At 48.0% G+C, this 20335-nt stretch overlaps 1 protein-coding gene across 3 annotated transcripts in view; it reads left to right on the top strand.

The window, feature by feature from the left end:
* Positions 1-19878, top strand: part of CNGA3 (cyclic nucleotide gated channel subunit alpha 3) — a 59946-nt gene extending 40068 nt beyond the window's left edge. For all 3 annotated transcript variants that reach the window (XM_042981226.1, XM_042981225.1, XM_042981224.1), the window contains 5 exons: positions 906-1085; positions 10579-10650; positions 11991-12098; positions 14367-14473; positions 17257-19878. In XM_042981226.1, coding sequence (XP_042837160.1) covers positions 906-1085; positions 10579-10650; positions 11991-12098; positions 14367-14473; positions 17257-18668 — 1879 coding nt within the window. In that variant the 3' untranslated portion in view covers positions 18669-19878. The remainder of the gene's footprint in view (positions 1-905; positions 1086-10578; positions 10651-11990; positions 12099-14366; positions 14474-17256) is intronic.
* Positions 19879-20335: the final 457 nt, after the last annotated feature.

Below are 20335 nucleotides of genomic sequence, written 5' to 3'. Positions count from 1 at the left end.
TCCAGAGCAGAGAGGCTGGGCTGGGCAGGCACCTCAACATATGTCTGCAGCAGCTGTAAACATCTTTGAGCGTGGAATGTTTTCTTGCTTTAACTTACTCTTCTTAGGCAAAGCTCCGAAGTGTGTTATTAGGGTGAAGGCATATGACAACTCATGATGTGGTTCTAGGTTGCTCAGAACTGATTTTGTTGGGAACAGTGGCATGCACTGTAGGTGCCAAGTCAGGGAAACCAGATGCCAAGAAAGAGGGTTCAGGCTGTCTTCCCATTCCCCTCTGGAGGAGACAGGGAAGGCAGGAGGCAGGGCTGAAGGAAGCCTTCTTACGGAAAGCTGGAGCTAAGACAGGCTCTGGAGACATAGGCTAGCTGGTCTCAGGCACTTGAGGGCCTAGCAGGGTCTGGTTCCAGGAGAAGGGTCAGGGAAAGCTGCAAGGAAACTTGTGCACAAGACTGGGAGGAAACAAGAATTTGTATAGCAAACAATGAGACAAGGGTTAGGAAAAGAATCTAAGTTGTATCTGGGTGCCTGTTCCCTTAAACCTTATTCTAAATTTTATCACCATTTGCAAATTGTATTTTTTCTATTCCGGTGCCTACCAGTCATAAAGAGCTCTACAAAGGCAATGTAAGCAGAAAAGCTGCTAATTCCCCATTTGAAGGATCATGTCTTTGGCAGAGTCCTCGTGTTAAAAGGACAAAGCCATAATGAAGACAATGTCCCTTATCTGGAAAGCTGGGTCCCAGACTGCAGGTGGTATAGGACCAGGGAATAAGGCCCTGACAGAGTGGAGGTGCACATCTAAGCCTAGGATCCTGCCAGTCATCTCTGCTTCTGCCCCAGCCCTGGAAAAGAAAGCTTTCCATCTCCTTCCTCCCTGCACTAGCTGCCTGTCCATGTCCTTCCAGGTTGTCTCGCCTGATCATCTCACTGCGAGCATGGGCCACCGGGCACTTACACCACGAGGACCAGAGACCTGACTCCTTCCTGGAGCGTTTCCGTGGAGATGAGCTCAAGGAGGTATCCAGCCAAGAAAGCAATGCCCAGTCAAATGTGGGCAGCCAGGAGCCACCAGACAGAGGGAGAAGGTAAGGAACCAAGAGGATGGGCCACTGGCACCAGGTGAAGCATTGGTTTGCTCCTGCAGCTTAGAGCCACTGTGTGGGTGGCCCGGAGCACCAGCCTCATGACCTGTACCTTGAAGAAGGTGTCTGTTGTGGAGGAATACTGCATGCTCTAACAGTGGCTGCCCCAAGTCAAAGAAGGATTGCAGGAGAGGAAATCCTTTAACCAGAATCTCCACCCTCATTTGACCCTGCACAGAGTACCCACCAGTGCCCCCTAGAATTGGTGCTCTCAGAAACACATCTGGGGATGCTAGTCTCACTTGATCTCTCTCCATCAAAGGGCCCTCATCCCAGATTGCACTGTGACCCACTTTACTAAAAGCCAGGGGCTTTAATACCATAGCTTTGAGATTACCTAAATGGTACCCACAATTTTACATGTAATCTTCTGGGAGGGAGGTCTGAAGGTTGGTCAGAATTTTCAAGAGGAGCCATCATACCCCAGATCAGGATAAGAACCATGGGGTTGGGGAGTGTAGGTGGGGGTAGAATGGGGGATGGGGAGAATGTTTACTTTTCGGTAGGAGAGAGGTCTGCAGAACAAGGGCTCTGAGCATCTTCTTGCATGGCCCACTGCCTGATTGGGGGCTGTGGCTGGTGCTGTCTGGTGTAGACATAGTGAAAGAAATCTGCAGGTGCTGACTTATATCCCCCAATCCCACACCCTACACTCAGAGCTGCTGCCTCCCCTCCTCTCTTGTTCTTGGGAAGTCTCCCCAGCCTGTGACCAGTAGGGAGACCACTGGGCCACCACAGGTTGAATTGAGTGTGGCTAGTAGCAGAAGTCTCTTCAGGACCCTCTGGGCTGTTGGAGGGAAGGAGAGGTAAGACATGGAGGGGGAGGTTGACCGCCTCTGAGCTTCTCAAACAGGAAGCCTCTTGCTCAGAATCTGCTTTCTGAAAAAGGGGGCTGAATTCTGTAGATAATGCCAAGATTTATAAGATGTAAAGGTGAAAACAAGCCTGGTTATTGCAGACCAAATGGTCCCTATATAATTGTTGGAAAAAATCCTGTGTGTTTTTTTGTTGAACGAGAAAAAGGGCTCAGGGGTGAGTCTCTCAAATGGGCATCCAAGGGCCCCTAGGGAGTGAAGGTCATGAGGCCTCAGAGGAAGCAAAATGGATCTTCCTGGTACTTCCATTTTGCTTCCATGTTTGTATATACGTGTTATAGGTTTATTATAGATTATGCAGTAGACTGCAAAATGTGCAAGCATATTTAAGATAAAATATGAGAGTTCAAGGAAATTTCTTGCTAGCAACCACTCTAGGGGAGCTATGTTTAGTCTCCCTGCTGGGAAAGGTGTGATAATTGGCTGGCTCACGTTTTCACCTGGGCTTAGACCACAAACCCTTGGGGTTTCTGGGCTTGGGGAAGGACCACCTAGGGCCTGGGTGCTGGTGGGAATGGGGATGTGTGCAGGGCCATCGCAGGTTCCCAGGGCCAGGCATCCTAGACTGAGAGACAGCTCCATGACTGCAAGGCCAGCATGCTGTTCACTGCTGAGCCATAAAGAAAGGATGGATGGCAGATAAGGGAGAAGAGAAGATGGGGGAGGAGGATGTGGGGAGAGAGGTTTGCTACTGAGCCAGCCAGAGTGGTTCAGTTCCTTGTGGACAAGCAAAGACTTCTTTTGTTAACTTGATCAAATTATCCTATCTACAACCTTAGCCTAATGAAGATGAACATAAGCCTCTTTGTCCATTTCCCAATGCGACCAGATGAGCAAAGAGCTGGGCTAGGATCCCAACAGGGCCAGGTCCCGACTGTACCACAGATGCCTGGTCACTTGCCTGAGGGTTCAGAGTGGGCAGGCTCATGCAGGCTAGTGGCGGATCAATCAGAGAGGCTTCCTGGGGGAGGAAGACTTTGGATTTTCCAGGCAAATCCCATTGGCAAAGCAAAGTGTATGCAGAGACAGGTCTTGGTTATTCTAATGGTTTGGCCTTATGACATCCCAGACACAGAGATGTGGTAAACACAGGCCACTGCATCTTTCCTAACTTCATAGGAATTGGGAAATTGCTTGGCAGGGGAGGGGGGTGGGTCTGGTGATCAGAACCAATCCCAAAACAGTTAGAGCCACGTAATGGATGGTGAGAGGGAGACTTGAGCAGTGGTGAGCAGAAGTACCAGGATGGCATTTGGCTGGATGTTCATCATCACAGAAGAGAAGAGGTGCTCTGAGAGTCAGGCAAGAGGATCACAGGCCACTGGCCTTGGTCCTGGAGGTCTTCTATGAGGTGTCTGCGGTGACAGCAGACAGGCAAGCCACCCACCAGCTCTGTGAGGCCATGCTGGCTTCCTTAAACTAGCTGTGTCAAAAACGTCTATTGGCAATTGAGCACTCTGAGATAATAGCTTTTCCTACAGAACGCCACAAAGGACCGTGTGATTCAGCTTTAAATAAACGTGTAGCTGGATGCAAAACCAGCCTCCACTTTCTAGCAGATTCTCACATAAATCTGGGGTGGCAAACCCTGAAGTTTTAAGATAAATGTGGGGACAAGGGCCAAGAGCAGGATAGATGCAGAACTGGGACAGTTCTGCTCATGGTCTGTTTTTTGCCCTGCAAGCCGGAAGTAGCTGCTGTGATTGGGTTTTTGAGGGAGCGCCCCTTTTGAGAGCCCCTGCCTGCGCAGATGAGGGGGGCAAGTTGCTGCTGCTGCTGCCAAATGTGTCCATTCTGCTGCTGAAGGTGCTCGACTCGCTCCACCTGAGTGGAGCAGTGAACCACATAGGGTTCATGTCTGCGTCCCTCAAAGCTCCTGGCACACTGTTAAACCGAATGAAATGGGGTGGAACTTGAGGCCAGGATTCTGGGTGGGATGTGCATAGTTAACTCTCATTTATTCAGAAGCCTCAGTTGAGCCAAATGTTCATCTTCTCTTCCCCCTAGAGCTAACCAGTCAAAAAATGTTTGTCCTGACAATAACAACACCTCAGGTCATGAGAGGTGTGTGAAAAGGCCCGGGGGACAGGGTGTGGGGAGGTGCCAGCCTAACCACCTGGAGCGAATGGTCCCCAGTAGTTGGAACTGAGTTCAGATTCCCATGCCGCGTTCTCTTTACTTTCCAGCAGTGGCTGGCCGCTGGCCAGAAACAACACCAACATGTGCAACAACTCAGAGGAGTGAGTACCTCTGCTCCCCAGCAGAGCCCCCTCACCCTCCCTGGTCCCACTGGCCACCTACCTCCCCATAGATGTCTCAGCTTTGCCTCCCTGCTGAAATCCTTTCGCTTCCCACACTTCTAGAACACCACTAGATCATTCTAGAATCTTGTTCCTTTCTCTGAAATTCCATCCCCATGGACAAATGGGGAAGGGACCTGGTCTGTATGACTTCTTTGAGCAACCCTCATTTTTCTCATCTATAATGCATACATGGTTTAAGCTTTGACATCCTCTATCGCTTGTGTATTTGAGGGTGCAAACTCAGAGTTCCTTTACAGAGCAGTGGATATTCTCCTTCATGATGAGAATGCATTTTCCATTCGACAACCCCAAGCTCCAGGGTGCCAGTGAAATGCCCTTGTCATAAGGCTAATTCAGGCCAATTTGGAGGGAGTAATTAGGACAATGGGAAGAGGGGATTTAAATACTGTATTTCCAGAGAATAGCCTCTTGAAATGGTGACCCTGCTGTAATTACTTTTTATCACCAGACACTGAGCTGGCAGATCAGTTTGATGTGTGATTCTGGCAAGTGCCACTCAAGAGCCCAGGGAGGAAGTGTTGCATGTGTGTGATCATACACATGTGGGTGTGCACCATTCGCCAGACTTCTTTATGGAATACCCCGGGGGCAGGCACAGGAGGGAGTCTCAGTTGGAACTTAGGGAAAAAACCATCAATATCAGCAAGAAATCCAAATTACCTGCCTTCCAACTGAGGAGAAATGTGCCAAGGCTTTTTCCTATTTCCTTTTGTTCCTTGGATAGAAGATTTTCCCATTTCCCTCCATTAAACTTAGTTGCATTTTGTCTGCAGAAATGTGGATATCAAATCCAGAGACCCAAATGCCAGCAATCAAGATAAATGAAATTATTTAATTTGCAAAATAGTAGCTATTGTGATATGTGCTTGATCTAAAGCCAAACTTGATATTAAATACCCTTGAAACCCCCATGTTGAGTCCCACAGTCAGAGACAGGCTCAGGGCACTGGAAACCACGGACAGAGGTCCTGTAGGTCTCTAGGCTCCTCTGTTCTGGGGCTGGAATGTGGGCGAGGATGGGGGCGGATGGTGTTGGTTGCATCAGGCTCTTATAAATCTTTTCAGATGGGTTCAAATCATGGGTCCACACTGCAGGCCAAGGACCGAAGGAAAAAATTGTGGACTCTCCCAAAATGTGACAATCTGGGCACAGAGTTACAGAAACAATTCTGATGGACACCCTTCCCCATTTTTCCACCATGTTTCTGGCATTTTAACTTAGTCCCATGGGTCCTTGAATAATTTTTCTGTCTCCCAGAGCAAACTGTTCCCAGCCCAACAGGCATCGTTTGCAGCTCTGTATAGGTCTTTCGGGGCAGTGCTGGGTGGATTGGGGGATGCAGTTGGATGGTGGTGAGTCTTTCATGGGCCCACAGCAGGTTGGTAACCTCCCCCAGCCCGTCCACAAATTGTGGCCTGATGTAATTAAACTCACAGCTGGTCTGAGCATGCATGATAAGCTTGTGGGCAGCGCCCTCTGCTGGTGCCTTGACATTAAGACTTCAGTGGCAGAAAACCTTTCAAAGGACACTTCATTATAGATTCAAGAGGAAAGAGGATGAGTGACTGTCCTTAATCTTCTCATTTAGCAAGTTTAATATTTTTTTATTTTTATTCAGTTTATTCATGTACTAACTGTCGAAAACTTGGAAAACACAGAAAAGCACCAATGAGCATACACCCTCAAAAAATATACTTCATTTTAACAGTAGAATCCCATTATCAGAGATAACCCCTCTTAACATGTTGGGAAATATCCCTCCAAGGTTTTCCATATATATTGAGTATATATATGTATATAGACAGAACATATTATATATGGAAATATATAATATATACTGGTATATATTATAATTATTATATGTTGTATATAATAATTATTTTATTATTACAGCTACACATAATTACATATATATGATATGTTTATATATTACACATAAATTACATATACATTTTTAAGTGCCTTTGTATCCCAATTCATCCATGAAGAGCTTTGCAACCATGGGCAAGTTACCTGACCTCTCTGTATCAGTTTCCTGACTTGTAAAGTAGGGTTTGTATTAATGTTTTACTTACAAGATCGAAGGAAGACTAAATGTACTAATACATGTACAGTGCTTAGAATAGTGCCTGGTTACATAGTAAGTGCCCAATAAATACTGACTAGTGATGCGAGCAGAGCAATTTCACCTCCCTAAAGATGTCTACGCCCTAATCCCTGGAACCTGTGGAGGGGAGGTTGAGGTGGGGAGGTTGTCCTGGATTAACAGGTGGGCCCAATGTAATCACATGCATTCTTAAAAGCAGGAAGGGGAGGTGGGGAGAAGAGTGGGTCTGAGAGATGAGTTGGAAGGAGAAAGGAGGAATTTTTATTGTAAGAAGGACCCCATAATTGCTGGCTTTGAAAAAGGAGAAAGGGGGACACAAGGCAAGGAATACAGCAGCCTCTCAAAGCTAGGAATAGCCCTCCATTTTCCACAGCAAGAAAACAAGGACTTTGATTCTACAGCTTCAGGGCACTTAATTCTGCCCACAACCCAAGTGAGCAGGAAACAGATTCTCCCCAGAGTCCCTAGAAAGAAACACAGGCTGCCGCCAACACCTTGATTTTTATCCAGTTAGACTTATACCAACCAGACTTCCGATCTACGGAACTGTAAGATAACACATTCGGGTTGTCTTCAGCCACTACATTTGTTGTAATTTGTTAGGGCGGCAATAGAAAACTAATAACACAGCTTTTGATACCATGAGTGGGGTGCTGCTGTAACAAACAAAGGGGAAGTGGCTTCGGAGCAGACTCTAAAAAATTTTTGAGGAGCATAATTTTATTTATTTTATTTTTTATTTTTTAATGTTTATTTTTTTTGAGAGAGAGAGAGAGAAAGCAAGCTGGGCAGGGGCAGAGAGACAGGGGGAAAGACTCTGAAGCAGGCTCCAGGCTCTGAGCTGTCAGCACAGAGCCTGATGTGGGGCTCGAACTCATGAACCGTGAGATCAGGACCTGAGCTGAAAGTCGGACACTCAACCGACTGAGCTACCCAGGCGCCCCAAGGGGCATAATTTTAAAAAGGAAAGCCTAGATAGCTTTGAACAGATTGGTAGTAGAAATATGGATGTTAAAGACTCTGCTGGTAAGGGCTCAGAAGGAAATAAGGAGTATCACAGAGAAAACCTGTTTCGCTGAAGCACCTTGTGCTTGAATGGTTGTAAACTGACTACTAGTAGAACCCTGGGCTTCCAGGATGCTGCTGGTGAGGACTTGCACATAAGTGAGGAGCAGGCTATTGGAAATTGGAGAAAGGGGAATCTAGGTTTACAGTGGCAGAAAGCTCAGTGCAATTACATCCTGCAGGCAGGTGGATAGCAGATCGGATAGGCAATGAGCTTGAATATTTAGCTGAGGATATTTTCAACCAAAGGTGTTGAAGGTGCAGCCTGGTGTCTTCTTGCTGCTTACAGTAAAACCCAAGAGGAAAGGGAGATATTGAGGGAAGAACTTTAAACAGAAAGGAAGCAGGACTTCATGATTTTGGAAATTCTCAGCCTACTCAAATGGAAAAGACACTAAATTTTGAAAACTGTCAGGAAAGCGTGCTTTGGGAAAAAGTCGGGTGTGTGGCTGAGCAACCTGGTAATACCTCAGAAAGATCAAAAGTTCTGAGTATTCAACAAAAGGCTCTCTGAAGAGATGAAGGGTGTGACTCATAACTCCCCTCAGCCATCCCAGCAGAAGCCAAAAATACCAGAAGGGATTTCACAGATCTGAGGATGAGCCTCTTGTCTAACACAGTGAATCCCTCTGATATACATGACATGCAATGTTCTGGAAGATTCTATACCAGCAGAAACACTGCTGGCTTGGACGTGAAGCAAGAGAAACAATATGAAATAGAGGAGGATTATGGGACCCCTAAATTCTAGATGCAGGAAACATCTTGATTAGAATACTCAGCTACAAACAGACAGGTACTCCCTTAATGAGAAGGAAGAGATGGCTCAGAGAGAGCCTTGAGCCCAGAGTGTGGAGCCACGAAAACCACAGAGGATTATTCCTAGGCCTTGAGATGAGCTGGCAATTGCCCTGCTGGATTTCAGAACTGCTTGGGACTAGTAACTCTTCTGTCCTTCGCTTCTCCCTTTTTGAACTGGAATATCTATAGCTGATATCCTAAATCTGCCCTTCCATTGTATCTTCAGAGTAGATGACTTTAGTGTCACGGGATCACAAGTTGAGCGACTCATGCCCTAGGATGATTCACACCTAGAGTCTCCCCTCGACCTGGTTTAGATGAGAGGATTTGGGACTTTTGAGCTGATGAGAATTTGATGCTACTTTTGGACTCTGAGTCGATTTAATAATGGAATGAAACTTTAGGGGTCTTGGAATGAGGGTGAATGCATTTAGCCCATGGGATGGATGTAAATCTTTGAGGGCCAGTGGACAGGCTGTGGAAGGTGACATAAGGGCTCCCCCAAATGCCCATGCCTTAATACCCACCACCTGTGACTTACCTCACACAGCAAAAGGGACTTTGCAGTTGTGATTAAATTTCAGGACCTTGAGATGGGGAAATTATCCTGGATTATCAAGGTGAGTCCGGTCTAATCGCATGCATCCTTAAAAGTGGAGAACCTCTCCAGCTTCAGAGAACCAAAGGGATGGCATCTCAAGAAGGACTCTACCTCTTGCTGCTGACTTTGAACACAGAAGAAGGATGCCAGGAACCAAGCATACAGCACCCTCTGAAAGCTGGGAAAGCCCTCAGCATACAGCCAGTGAGAAAATGAGCATCTCAGTCCTCTTCTTGCAAGCAATTAAATTCCACCAACAGTCCAAATGAGCAGGAAACAGAGTCTTTCCTGGATTCTTCAGAAAGGATCATGGCCCTGACGACACCTCAATTCCAGTTTGGGGAGACTCAGACTTCTGACCTACAGATCTGCCGTTTGTGTTGTTTTAAGACACTAAATTTGTGGCAGTCTGTTCTGGCAGCAATAGAAAACTCATACAGCTATTACTCTAAGCTCTTTTGTAGTCTGCTTTTAACTTGGAGAAATATTAAAACGTTTTCCTGTGTCACCAGATATTCTTCCACAACATCATTTTAAGGGGCCTCCTAGAATTCCATGGCTGATGGATCTCCTCCGGTTGTAGGATTAGATTGCTTATGCTTTTGACTGGTAGAAATAAGTAGTGATTATTTTTCTGCACGCATGTTTGCACACATCTTTGATTATTTCCTTAGGAAATGCTGTGTGAAGTATATTGGTCTTTTTCAATGAGTGTTTAATCAACAAACACTTATTTTTCAACCCGTGACTTGCTCCAGGATGTGGAGTAGGGGAATCAGAGGGGTCTGTGGATGAGGCTGATGGGTTCCCCGGAGGCAGGGAGGGTCTTTTACCTTTCCCCTTGGTTTCCTCAACTGTTCGATGGGCAATAATGCCTGCTTTGCCGAACACATATGACTATTAACACATAACCTTTATAACAGCGCTAATCCATAACGTTGTGCAATAAAGAAGAGGAAGCAGAGTAAAGCCATGTGTTGAGGAGACACCTGCACTCCCAGAACCTTCCTGCAGATGGGACAGAAGGGGGCTATCCAGCCCCCAGCCTCACAGTCCAGCCAACTCTGGATAAGTGTCTGAACATGGCTGTGTTTGCCTCAGATGACTCCAAGATTTGCCATTACGTGGCAAACCTGTTCCTGTCTGTGCAGATTTTGCTTCCCTTTTCCTCCCTGGCTTCTCATCAAGGGCCAGCCTTTCATTTGATACACAGATGGGTTTTAAGAACAGCCAACAAGCCATATCCTTCCGTTCAGAACAAAAAACCTTTACATGTGACTTCCAAAACTGAGTGACTTTTCCTCCCTAAATGTGTGGATCTGGGTTCATTTCCCATTACCTCAAAATGGTCTCAAGCTCTTTGTGACTTCCTAGAGGCTCATGAAATTGGGTCAGAAATTGCAGAACATCAGCCACCATGTATACTTTGATGTGTATATACAATGTATGCTTTAATGGGGCAGTTCACCTGGGGGAGGGGGGTTCACCTCACTCCTCAGGAGTAATAGTAACAAAATCAGTAGCCTCCTGTCATCCCACCGTGCTAGAAATATCCATTTCCTACACCACACCCTCTCCTCCATGTCGCTGTTGCCTACCCTCTCCACTGCGGTAGCATCCTTGGCATAGGAAAATTGCTAAATGTCACCCTGTATCATCCAGTGACAAGGCGAAAAAGGAGGAGAAAGAGAAAAAGGAAGAAGAGAAAAAGAAAAACGGCACAAAACAAGAGGAGTAAGTACTGAGAAGAGCTGCCTCCCAAGAGAGGGTGTGTGGTCATAGCAGGCTTGATCCCTGTATCGGTCCTGTGAGTCTGAGAGCCTTGTTGTCAGGCCTTAGTGTGGGCCCTTGGAGAGGGGCTTCCTAGGGCTGCGGGAGCAGAGTTGGACCCAGGTGGGGATCAGGCTTCCTGAGATGGTGTGAGGGGCCCACTCACTCTGCAGGGAGAGTCCTGCCCCAGCTCTGAGCACCTGGAGGGGGCTTATAGGTAAAGAGGGTTGTCTGCAGCCTTGGGTGAGCAATTAGGGGCTGTCCCTGGGAGACTCCTCCTGTGCTCACCCACCCCTCCCCCGCCCCCACCCCACATTCTGTTTGCCTGTCTGCACAGTCGGGGTAAGCTGAAGCCTAATCCTGGGCACTAGAAAATACTATATTCATAAACTTTACTCCACACGCAGGGGTGGTGTGCATTGGGAACATTCCAGAGACATGTCAGTGAGCTGTTGATCTTGTACCTGCTGAGTCAAAGCAAAGGTGGAAGGCATGCCGGTGTCTCCTCTGGGGCATGGGAGCAGCTCCGCAGGCCTGGGCCAGCACGTGGGACATATGGGGTGGGGGAGAAGACACATGGAGCCAAAGAAAAAGAAGAATCTCCAGTACCATCTAGAACCTCTAATCCTCAGAAAATCCTGACAATAAAAACAGAAAGCACCCTAAGCTATTGCTTCCTTCAGTGTTGGCCGACATAACCTAGAAGATTCCCAGGCTAGTTGTTTTTGATGGGAGAATGGCTCCAAGTGCTCGAAAATGTCTTCAGGTCATCTGCTCAAATGCAATTAGCAAGTCAGAGACTCCCTCGGGAATGCTACAGGGCTCCCAAATGTAGTCCAGAGAGAAGCCGCCTCAGAACCACCGGGCAGTGTTTAAATGTACATTTTCAGGCCCCGGTCCCGGGTGGGGGGCGGGGGGGGCGTGTCTGAGTGGACCCTGGGAATCAGCGTTTCACAGAGCTCCCCCCAGATGGTTCCAACTTTACCATGCGGCATTTTATTCTCAGCACGCTGAAGGATGTAGGTGATACCACAGGCACATGGGAAATCATCACCATGATTTTATTGTCAACCGTGGCTTCCTAGGAAGCTGAGCTAGGAGGGAAGGACCTCCAGAGTCTGCCTTCTCCAAGCCTGTCCCCTCCAGTGAGGGGACACCCCATGTGACCCCCTGAGACTGACAGGACCTGTGTCTCAAGTTTAGCCTGCAGTTGCCCTAGGGTCTCTAGGCTAATCCAGGTCTCTAAGACCCTCCAATGCTGTGATTTTCAACACACTGCACTGTTCGTGTGTCGGTGTTTCCAGAAACAAGAAGGACACCATGGTGATGGACCCCTCCAGCAACGTGTACTACCACTGGCTGACGGTCATCGCCCTGCCTGTCTTCTATAACTGGTGTCTGCTGGTATGCAGGTAGGGGATGGGGCAGTGTCTCCACATGGGCAGGGGGAGGGGTAGAGGGGCAGGGAGGGGTGAGGGCAGCCAGGCCTCAAGACAGAGCTCTGAGTCCCACTCAGGGGGCTGGATTTCTGGTCCCCACACAGCCACCATCCAACTGAGTGTCCCCATTTCTCCATCTATAAGGAAGCTCTAAAAGAAGACCACCAGAGTTCTCTGAAGCACTGATGAGGGCCTCTGCTTGCTAGGGACAGCAAGGGTCCGGTCACCTCGGGGCCTTCTTAATTTGGCTGTAGGAGGAAGATGCAGGGCCGAGTAGCTACTCTTCTGAGGGGAAGGGGGGGGAGCATTCCTGAGCAGCCTGCAAGACAAGGATGCAGGGGAGGTCACAGTTCTCTGACTGTAAGCTTTGGGCTGTGGGCCTCCCCCAAGCAAGTTGCAGGGCTGGGATGCAAGCCGCTGCTCTTGTGAGGGCAGCCAGGGCCTTTCGGGTGCTCCTGAGAAGGCCCACAGAACACTGATGCAGGGTGAGGGTACACGGAGGGGGGCTTCAGGAAATTCCTTGCAAATGTACTTGTGAGATGCAGGGGCAAGTTATTGTTCTTCTGGGGAGAAGTGGAGGCTGTGGAACTTTTATAAACAAACTGTAGGAGGCAGGTGCAGGGTGAGCTGCTAACTCCCCTAATAAGGGGTCAGGGGAGTGAGGGTTTAGGGTCCCCTATGAAATCTGTGTTTTGGGAATACAGGAGCAAGATGCTGCTTCTCTGAGGGGGAGCTGGGGGCTTGGGCTTTTCTGAGCAAACCTACAGGATGGGGATGCCAAGGGGCTATGTTCTTCTGAAGGCAAACAGGACCTTTGAGCATCCCTGATTAAGCTGCAGGACAGAGATGCAGCTCCCTGTGGGCAAGGGGCTTTGGGGCATTGCTGAGAAAGTCTGTAGGAGAGAGATGTAGGGATACCTTGTTTCTCCTCTGATGGGGTTGGCGGGAGTCTGTGTGGCATTTCTGAGTAAGGTACAGGGCATGGAGGCAGGGGCAACAGGCCACGTTTCCTAAATGGTGGGCTTTTGAGCCTTCCTGTGCAAGCCCAGGAGGCAGGCATACAGGGGCGGGCAGCGGCTCTTCCCGGGGTGGGCGGGGCTTGGGCGCTTTGCACCTCGAGGGTGAGGCTAGACTCCTGAGGGGGCGGGGCCTGGGCCTTCTGTAGGGGGAGGGGGAGGCTAGGCTCCTGAGGGGCGGGGCTTGGGCGTTCTGCAAGGGGAGGGTGAGGAGGCTACCCTTCTGAAGGGGTCAGGGCTTTGGGAAGTTTCAGAGCAAGCGTTTGGGGGACAGAGAGGTAAGCGGCTGCTCTTCTGGAAGTACATGAAAGGCTTTGGGACTTTTCCAAGCAAGCTTTAGGGCAGGATAAGGGGAAGCTGCTACTCACTGAGAGTAAGTGAGGGGGTTGAGGGCTCTTTCAGGCAGGCCTTTAGGACAAGGATGCAGGCTGATGTGCAGGGAAGGTAGGGGGGCTTTGGGACAATCCTGAGCAAGCCCGCAGGACAGCCGCTGCTTCTGTGAGGATAGGGAGGAGACCTACTACTGAGTGTAAGAGGGGGCTTTGGGGATTATCTGCATAAGTGGGGCATCTCCTGCTGTTCTGAGGGTAAGTGTGGGAGTGAGAAAGGGGAGAACTTGGGACCCCTCCTAGCCTGCCTGCGGGATGGGGATCCGTGGGCGAGCTGCTTCTGTGCAAGCCAGGCTCAGGGGCTGCAGGGACACTGCTATTCTGAGGAGGCAGCAGGGGGCTCCAGTTGCTGAGTAAGCTGCAGGGTGGGGACACAGGAGCTGGCTGCTGCTCTTTTGAGGTGAAGAGGGTGTTTGGGGGTATAGTCTGTATGAGAAATAGTGAGCATAAAGATCTAGAAAATAGAAAATATTTACTGGCTGGTTTGGTTGTTCATGTCTGAGCAATTCTTAGACCCTAGGAAGGGCAAGTGCTCAATCTCTTCACATGACTCCACCAGTGAGGCCTAGAAAAACTTCCCTTCCTGGGATCTCAACGCTTACTGTTGAGAGGCGACAAGGGCCCACTCTTTGGGGTCCATCCCAGCTCTTCGCAGGAGCTCTGTGACCTTTGGGACAGAAAAGCTTCTCAGAGCTGGGTCTCCTCATCTGAGTCTGGGGTGATGACACTGGGGCACGAACCCTGCAGGCAGGGCTGATACCAAGATGAAGGCACAGAGCTGGTCCCTGTGTTGGACCCAGCCCCAGACACACCCACTCTTTCCCTCTCGTGTTTAGGGCCTGTTTCGATGAGCTGCAGTCTGACCACGTGATGCTGTGGCTGGTCCTGGACTACTCGGCAGATGTCCTCTATGGCTTGGATCTGCTGGTGCGAGCTCGGACAGGTGAGTGGGCCCAGGCCCAGGGACTTCTCATGGCCAGGCCACAGATTGACTTTGTGCATCAGGAGGGGGACCACAGGGACCACAGGGCAGGTTCAGGAGATCCGAAGTGGTGAACATTACCTACCTCTGACCACAAGAGCCCAGGCAGGTCTGAGGATGTACCAACGGTGAGGGCGTGGTACCGCCTCAAGCTCTCTCTACAACGACTCTTTAGCAGAGGTCAGGATACCTGGGTTTTGGTCTTTGCTATGCCAGCAAACTGTGTGACCTTGAGCAAGTCAAGCTGTCTCTCTGGGCCTCATTTGTATGATCTGTGAAATAAGACCATCATCTCTCAAAGGACGCTTCCAGCAGTGACCATTCAATATGGCAGGAAACAGGAGGGAGAGCTCTGTCGATCTTGGAGTTCTTTTCCTGGACAGTCAGAGGATCCAGGACATGTTACTCCATGGCTTTTAGATATATGGAGGAATACAATTGGAAACAGGGCCCAGGTGAATGATGACCTCTCTCAGATCGCCTCTGGTTGTGAGTGGAGGCTAAAATCCCTTAAGCTCCAAGCTGTTCATTCTTGGGGCACCTTTTTCTGACCTGCACAAAGACATCACATCAGCTGGCAGAGGCCCAGCTTGCCATTCTCAAGATTTTTGAGCTAGAAACCGGGCCATAGTTGTCAATACAAATACCACCAGATCCCAGCAGCAAGCCTCTGTGTGGCTTCACAGTGTACAAAACATTTCAAGTACATCTTGTTTTCTTATTAGAACTGCTGCATGAGACAAAAAACACAGGTGTGATTATTTCCATCTTGCTGATTGAGAAACCGAGGCCCAGCAGCACCTGGGTGGCTCAGTCAGTTGAGCATCCAAGTCTTGATTTCAGCTCAGGTCATGTTCCCAGGGTTGGAGAATCGAGCCCTACAACACCACACTGAGGATGGAGCCTGCTTGGAATTCTCTCTCCCTCTCCCTCTGCCCCTCTCCCTGACTCACACTCTCTCTATAAAATTAAAATAAATTGAATTGAATTGAATTGAATTGAATTGAATTAAAAAATATAGAAACTGAGGCCCAGAGACACTGAGTGACTGGCCTAAAGTCCACAATCACTACTTCATAGGGCCAGACTGGCAACCCTGCTTCCACGTGGTGCCCAGTACCATAATCGAGAAGATCTCTAATATGCAGCTTGAGGCTTGTGTGGGTAACTTAGACAGTCCTTGTGGCCTGCCACTTCATGGTCACATAAGCCTACCAAGACACAGGAGCTCCGTGGGTGGCCCTACTCACTGAGCCACCTATCTCTATTTCAACCAAGTTTCAGTGGGACAAGTTACCTGCACTCGGACAGTGATCCTACCCCTTTTTGTGCTTGGGTACTATCCCTGGCAATCTGAGATTCAGCAGAAACCCTCATGGGGAAGGCAGGTAGGCACAGAAACCAAATGGCCGTGGATCATACTCCAAGGGGAAACATCTTCAGAATTGAGAAAAGATACTATTAAGAAAGTAGTGAGGAGCCCCAAGGCACTAGGAGTGCCACATAGTAATGTAAGTACTCAATAAACACAAGGGTAACCAAAGAATGAAACAGGGAATGGGGGACTGGGAAGCAGGGTGGCCCTACCATGTGACAGCAGACTTGAGGTTTGCTTTTCACAGGGGGCAATCCTACCTCCATCTAGCCCTCAAGTGTGGCCCTGGTTCTAGCAGCATCACCCAGACCTTGTTAAGAGGTAGACCTCGGACCTACGGAACCAACTTTGGGAACAGCCCAGCACTCTGGATTTTACAGAGTCCTCAGTATAATTCTGATGCTTACCAAAATCTAAAAAAAAACCATGCATTATATTATTCTCTCTACTTTTGTTCATGTTTGAAAATGTTTAAAAAAAAAAAAAAGATGAAAGAATGCAAATCTCTGCCTATTTGATTGATTTCACCAGTAATAACGCCTAGTGACTCCCCAGTGTCCAGCTCAGCTCCAGTCTGATTCTTTGGGGATGGATCTCAGCTTCATATGTTTTCAGAGCTCCTTGGATGACAGTAATGTGCAGGCAGAAAGAACTACTGCTTCCCTAGGCAATGTTTTTAAAAGGCAGGTCCTGCCCCATTAGGGACGGGTGAAATCAGTTTGATAGGCCATGACCTATGCTCTTAAAATTTGTATCATTAGTATTTTCCAAACCTACACAAAATCAGAGACAGTAGGATCATGAATCCCCATGTACCTTCACTCAGCTTCAACAGTTATCAATATTTTGCTAATGTTTCATCTACCTCCCCACACCCTTTTCTTGGCTGGAGTATTTTAAAGCCAACCTTGGACCACTTTTAACATGTTATCTCTAACTTTAAAGGATGCATCTTTAGAATACAACATCCAGGGGCTCCTGGCTGGCTCAGTCAGAAGAGCATGTGACTCTTGATCTTGGGGTCATGAGTTCAAGCCCCACATTGGGTGTAGAGATTACTTAAATAAATAAACTATATTTATATATATATGTAAAATATATATGTAGATATAAAACACCAGTCCACATTCAAATTTACCCAATTAATCTACATTTTTAACTGAATAAACAGGCTAGGACATCATAGACTAGAAAACATCAGAGTATATTTTCATAGTAATGGGTAAATGTGGCTTTTGAAATTTTTTCTGTTATGTATGTATAACTACATCTTATTTAGTCAAGGTGTATATCTTTCTATGGGCTATGGTTAAAAAAAAAAAAATAGCAGCCTCTTCCATGCCCAAGTGACTTCCATCTTTTTCTTCAGGCTTCCTTGAGCAAGGCTTGATGGTCAAGGATGCACAGAGGCTGTGGAAGCATTACACAAAGACCGTGCACTTCAAGCTGGACATGTTGTCCCTGGTCCCCACAGACCTGGCTTATTTTAAGTTGGGTGTAAACTACCCAGAGCTGAGGTTCAACCGCCTACTGAAGCTTGCCCGGCTCTTTGAGTTCTTTGACCGCACAGAGACAAGGACCAACTACCCTAATTTATTCAGGATTGGGAACTTGGTCTTATACATCCTCATCATTATCCACTGGAATGCCTGCATCTACTTTGCCATTTCCAAGTTCATTGGTTTTGGGACAGATTCCTGGGTCTATCCAAACATCTCAAACCCAGAGTATGGGCGCCTCTCTAGGAAGTACATTTACAGTCTCTATTGGTCCACCTTGACCCTGACTACCATCGGAGAGACCCCACCCCCTGTGAAGGATGAGGAGTATCTGTTTGTGGTCATAGACTTCCTAGTGGGAGTCTTGATTTTTGCCACCATTGTCGGCAATGTGGGATCCATGATCTCAAACATGAATGCTTCACGGGCCGAGTTCCAGTCCAAGATTGACTCCATTAAGCAGTATATGCAATTCCGCAAGGTGACCAAGGACCTGGAGACACGGGTGATCCGGTGGTTTGACTACTTGTGGGCAAACAAGAAGACAGTGGATGAGAAGGAGGTGCTCAAGAGTCTCCCAGACAAGCTGAAGGCCGAGATCGCCATCAACGTGCACCTGGACACTCTGAGGAAGGTCCGCATCTTCCAAGACTGCGAGGCGGGGCTGCTGGTGGAGCTTGTGCTCAAGCTGCGGCCCGCAGTGTTCAGCCCAGGGGATTACATCTGCAAGAAGGGAGACATTGGGAGGGAGATGTACATCATCAAGGAGGGCAAGCTGGCTGTCGTGGCCGACGATGGGATCACCCAGTTCGTGGTCCTCAGTGATGGGAGTTACTTTGGGGAAATCAGCATCTTAAACATTAAGGGAAGCAAGGCGGGGAACCGCAGGACAGCCAACATCAGGAGCATTGGTTACTCAGACCTGTTCTGCCTTTCCAAAGATGATTTGATGGAGGCTCTCACTGAATATCCAGAAGCCAAGAAAGCTCTGGAGGAGAAGGGACGGCAGATCCTGATGAAGGACAACCTGATTGACGAGGACGTGGCCAAGGCTGGGGCGGACCCCAAGGATATTGAGGAGAAGGTAGAGCACCTGGAGTCCTCCCTGGACACCCTGCAGACCAGGTTTGCACGGCTCCTGGCCGAGTACAATGCCACCCAGATGAAAGTGAAGCAGCGTCTCAGTCACCTGGAAAGCCAGGTGAAGATGTGTGGAAACGACCTTCTGTCTGATGGGGGTGCTCCTGGGGATGCTGCAAAAGCAGAGACCAAACAAGAGTGAAATGCAGGTGTCCATCTCCTGCTTCCCGGAGTCAGCCATCCGTGTGATGCATTGTGGCCGCAGCTGCACAGCCCAGGACTCGGCAGGGTTGCATTCCAGTTCTCCTTACCCTTTGCAACTGTGTGGCCCTGAGAGAGAGCCTCAGTTTCCTCATCTAGAAAGGGGGACTCATGCCAGCCCCACTGAAGTGGGAGGTTACTGTGATGTCCACATGGAACACTGCATAAGGCAGGACTTTGTATAATGTGAGGTGTCCCCAATCCACGCATATGAAAGTGTGGGCACAGAACTCTTATTTTTTTAATCCACGAGGAATTTTGAGACTTTTGAACTTTATTTTCTTGTAAATGGAAGATTATTTAGTCATCTACCCCTTCTCGCACCCCACTCCACCAGCTTCTCATAAGGGAGATGTAACAGAAGCTAGAAGTGCAATGTGGGATCTCAAATCCATCCTTACACGAGACAGTTTGGGGCACATTTCTGAATCTGGTTTCTCCTCATGTACTCTTTGGGACCCTCAAAATCCTGGCCGTTGGTCATGCTATGATAAGCACAAGGGATGAAGCCAGGTCACCCCATTTGAGGTCACTTTGAGCCTACGAAGCAAATCCAGACTCCCCGCCATCCAGCCCCTGTGAAACTGGAATCTGTTTAGAAAATATTTTGATGAGAGAAAAAGACATCTCCTAACTCACCAAAGGATTTAAAGACAGCCTCTCCCCTCGTTCCTCAGTCAGGAACAGGGACAGCCTGTTCTGGCTTGAGGAGGAGAATTATGCTCTGGGAGAGCCTTTCAGGTGGAAGGTTGGAATGGGGTCCTGGGTCAAGCAAAGCTGACAACTAGAATTTTTAGAAGATCGGACCCTTAGGCCATATCTTTGCAAACTGCCCCTCCTCTCAAAGAAGCAGCCTCACTCTCCCTTGGAATTCTACCCCGAGGCAAAGCTCTCAGCTAGCAGGAAGTGTGCACAGTGAAGGACCTAGCTTTTTTTCCTTTTTTAATCTGGTAAATAGAATTCCATTGCCATCATATAAGGTATTTCTGTATTTGGGTTCTATGATTGCGAATTATAACCTTGATGGTCCACTTAAATACATATTGTAAATTACCCAAAGGTGAGTCATTTTTCTGTTGCAGAGAAGTTATATGTACAGGTTTTCCTTCTCTGTCTCCTCCTTCCCTCCCTCCCTCCTTTCTTCTTTCCTCCTTTCCTCTCTCTCTCTCTCTCTCTCCCTCCTTTCCTTCCCTCTCCCTGTCCCTCCCTCCCTCTCTTCCTCCCTTCCTTCTTTCTCTTCCAACTTCTCCTCTTCTCAGAAAACAATGCCCCATTTTGCTTTGGGAACTTCAAAACCTTTGTGGTCTGATGTTATAATCCATATGCTATATAACTGGACCCTAATGTAGTTCATACAAAAGGTGCTACATTTTCAAGTATGTATTTTGGATTTATATGAGTCTCTTCTGATTTTTATTATGGATCATGTGACCATTTTTAACTTTCTAAAATGAATTTAAAAGGACTATTAAAGGAAGATGTGATCCAAGCCCATATCATCAGCAAACTGTAACTAGCAATGTATTCTCCAAATGCATATATTTTAAAAAGCCTTAACTATTAATTATGCCTATGTTTATATTTGCACAAGAAAAATAGAGACCTGGA

The sequence above is a fragment of the Panthera tigris genome, chromosome A3 (assembly GCF_018350195.1).
Source record: "Panthera tigris isolate Pti1 chromosome A3, P.tigris_Pti1_mat1.1, whole genome shotgun sequence".
NCBI lineage: Eukaryota > Metazoa > Chordata > Mammalia > Carnivora > Felidae > Panthera > Panthera tigris.
This window is presented reverse-complemented; position numbering and strand designations above follow the sequence as displayed.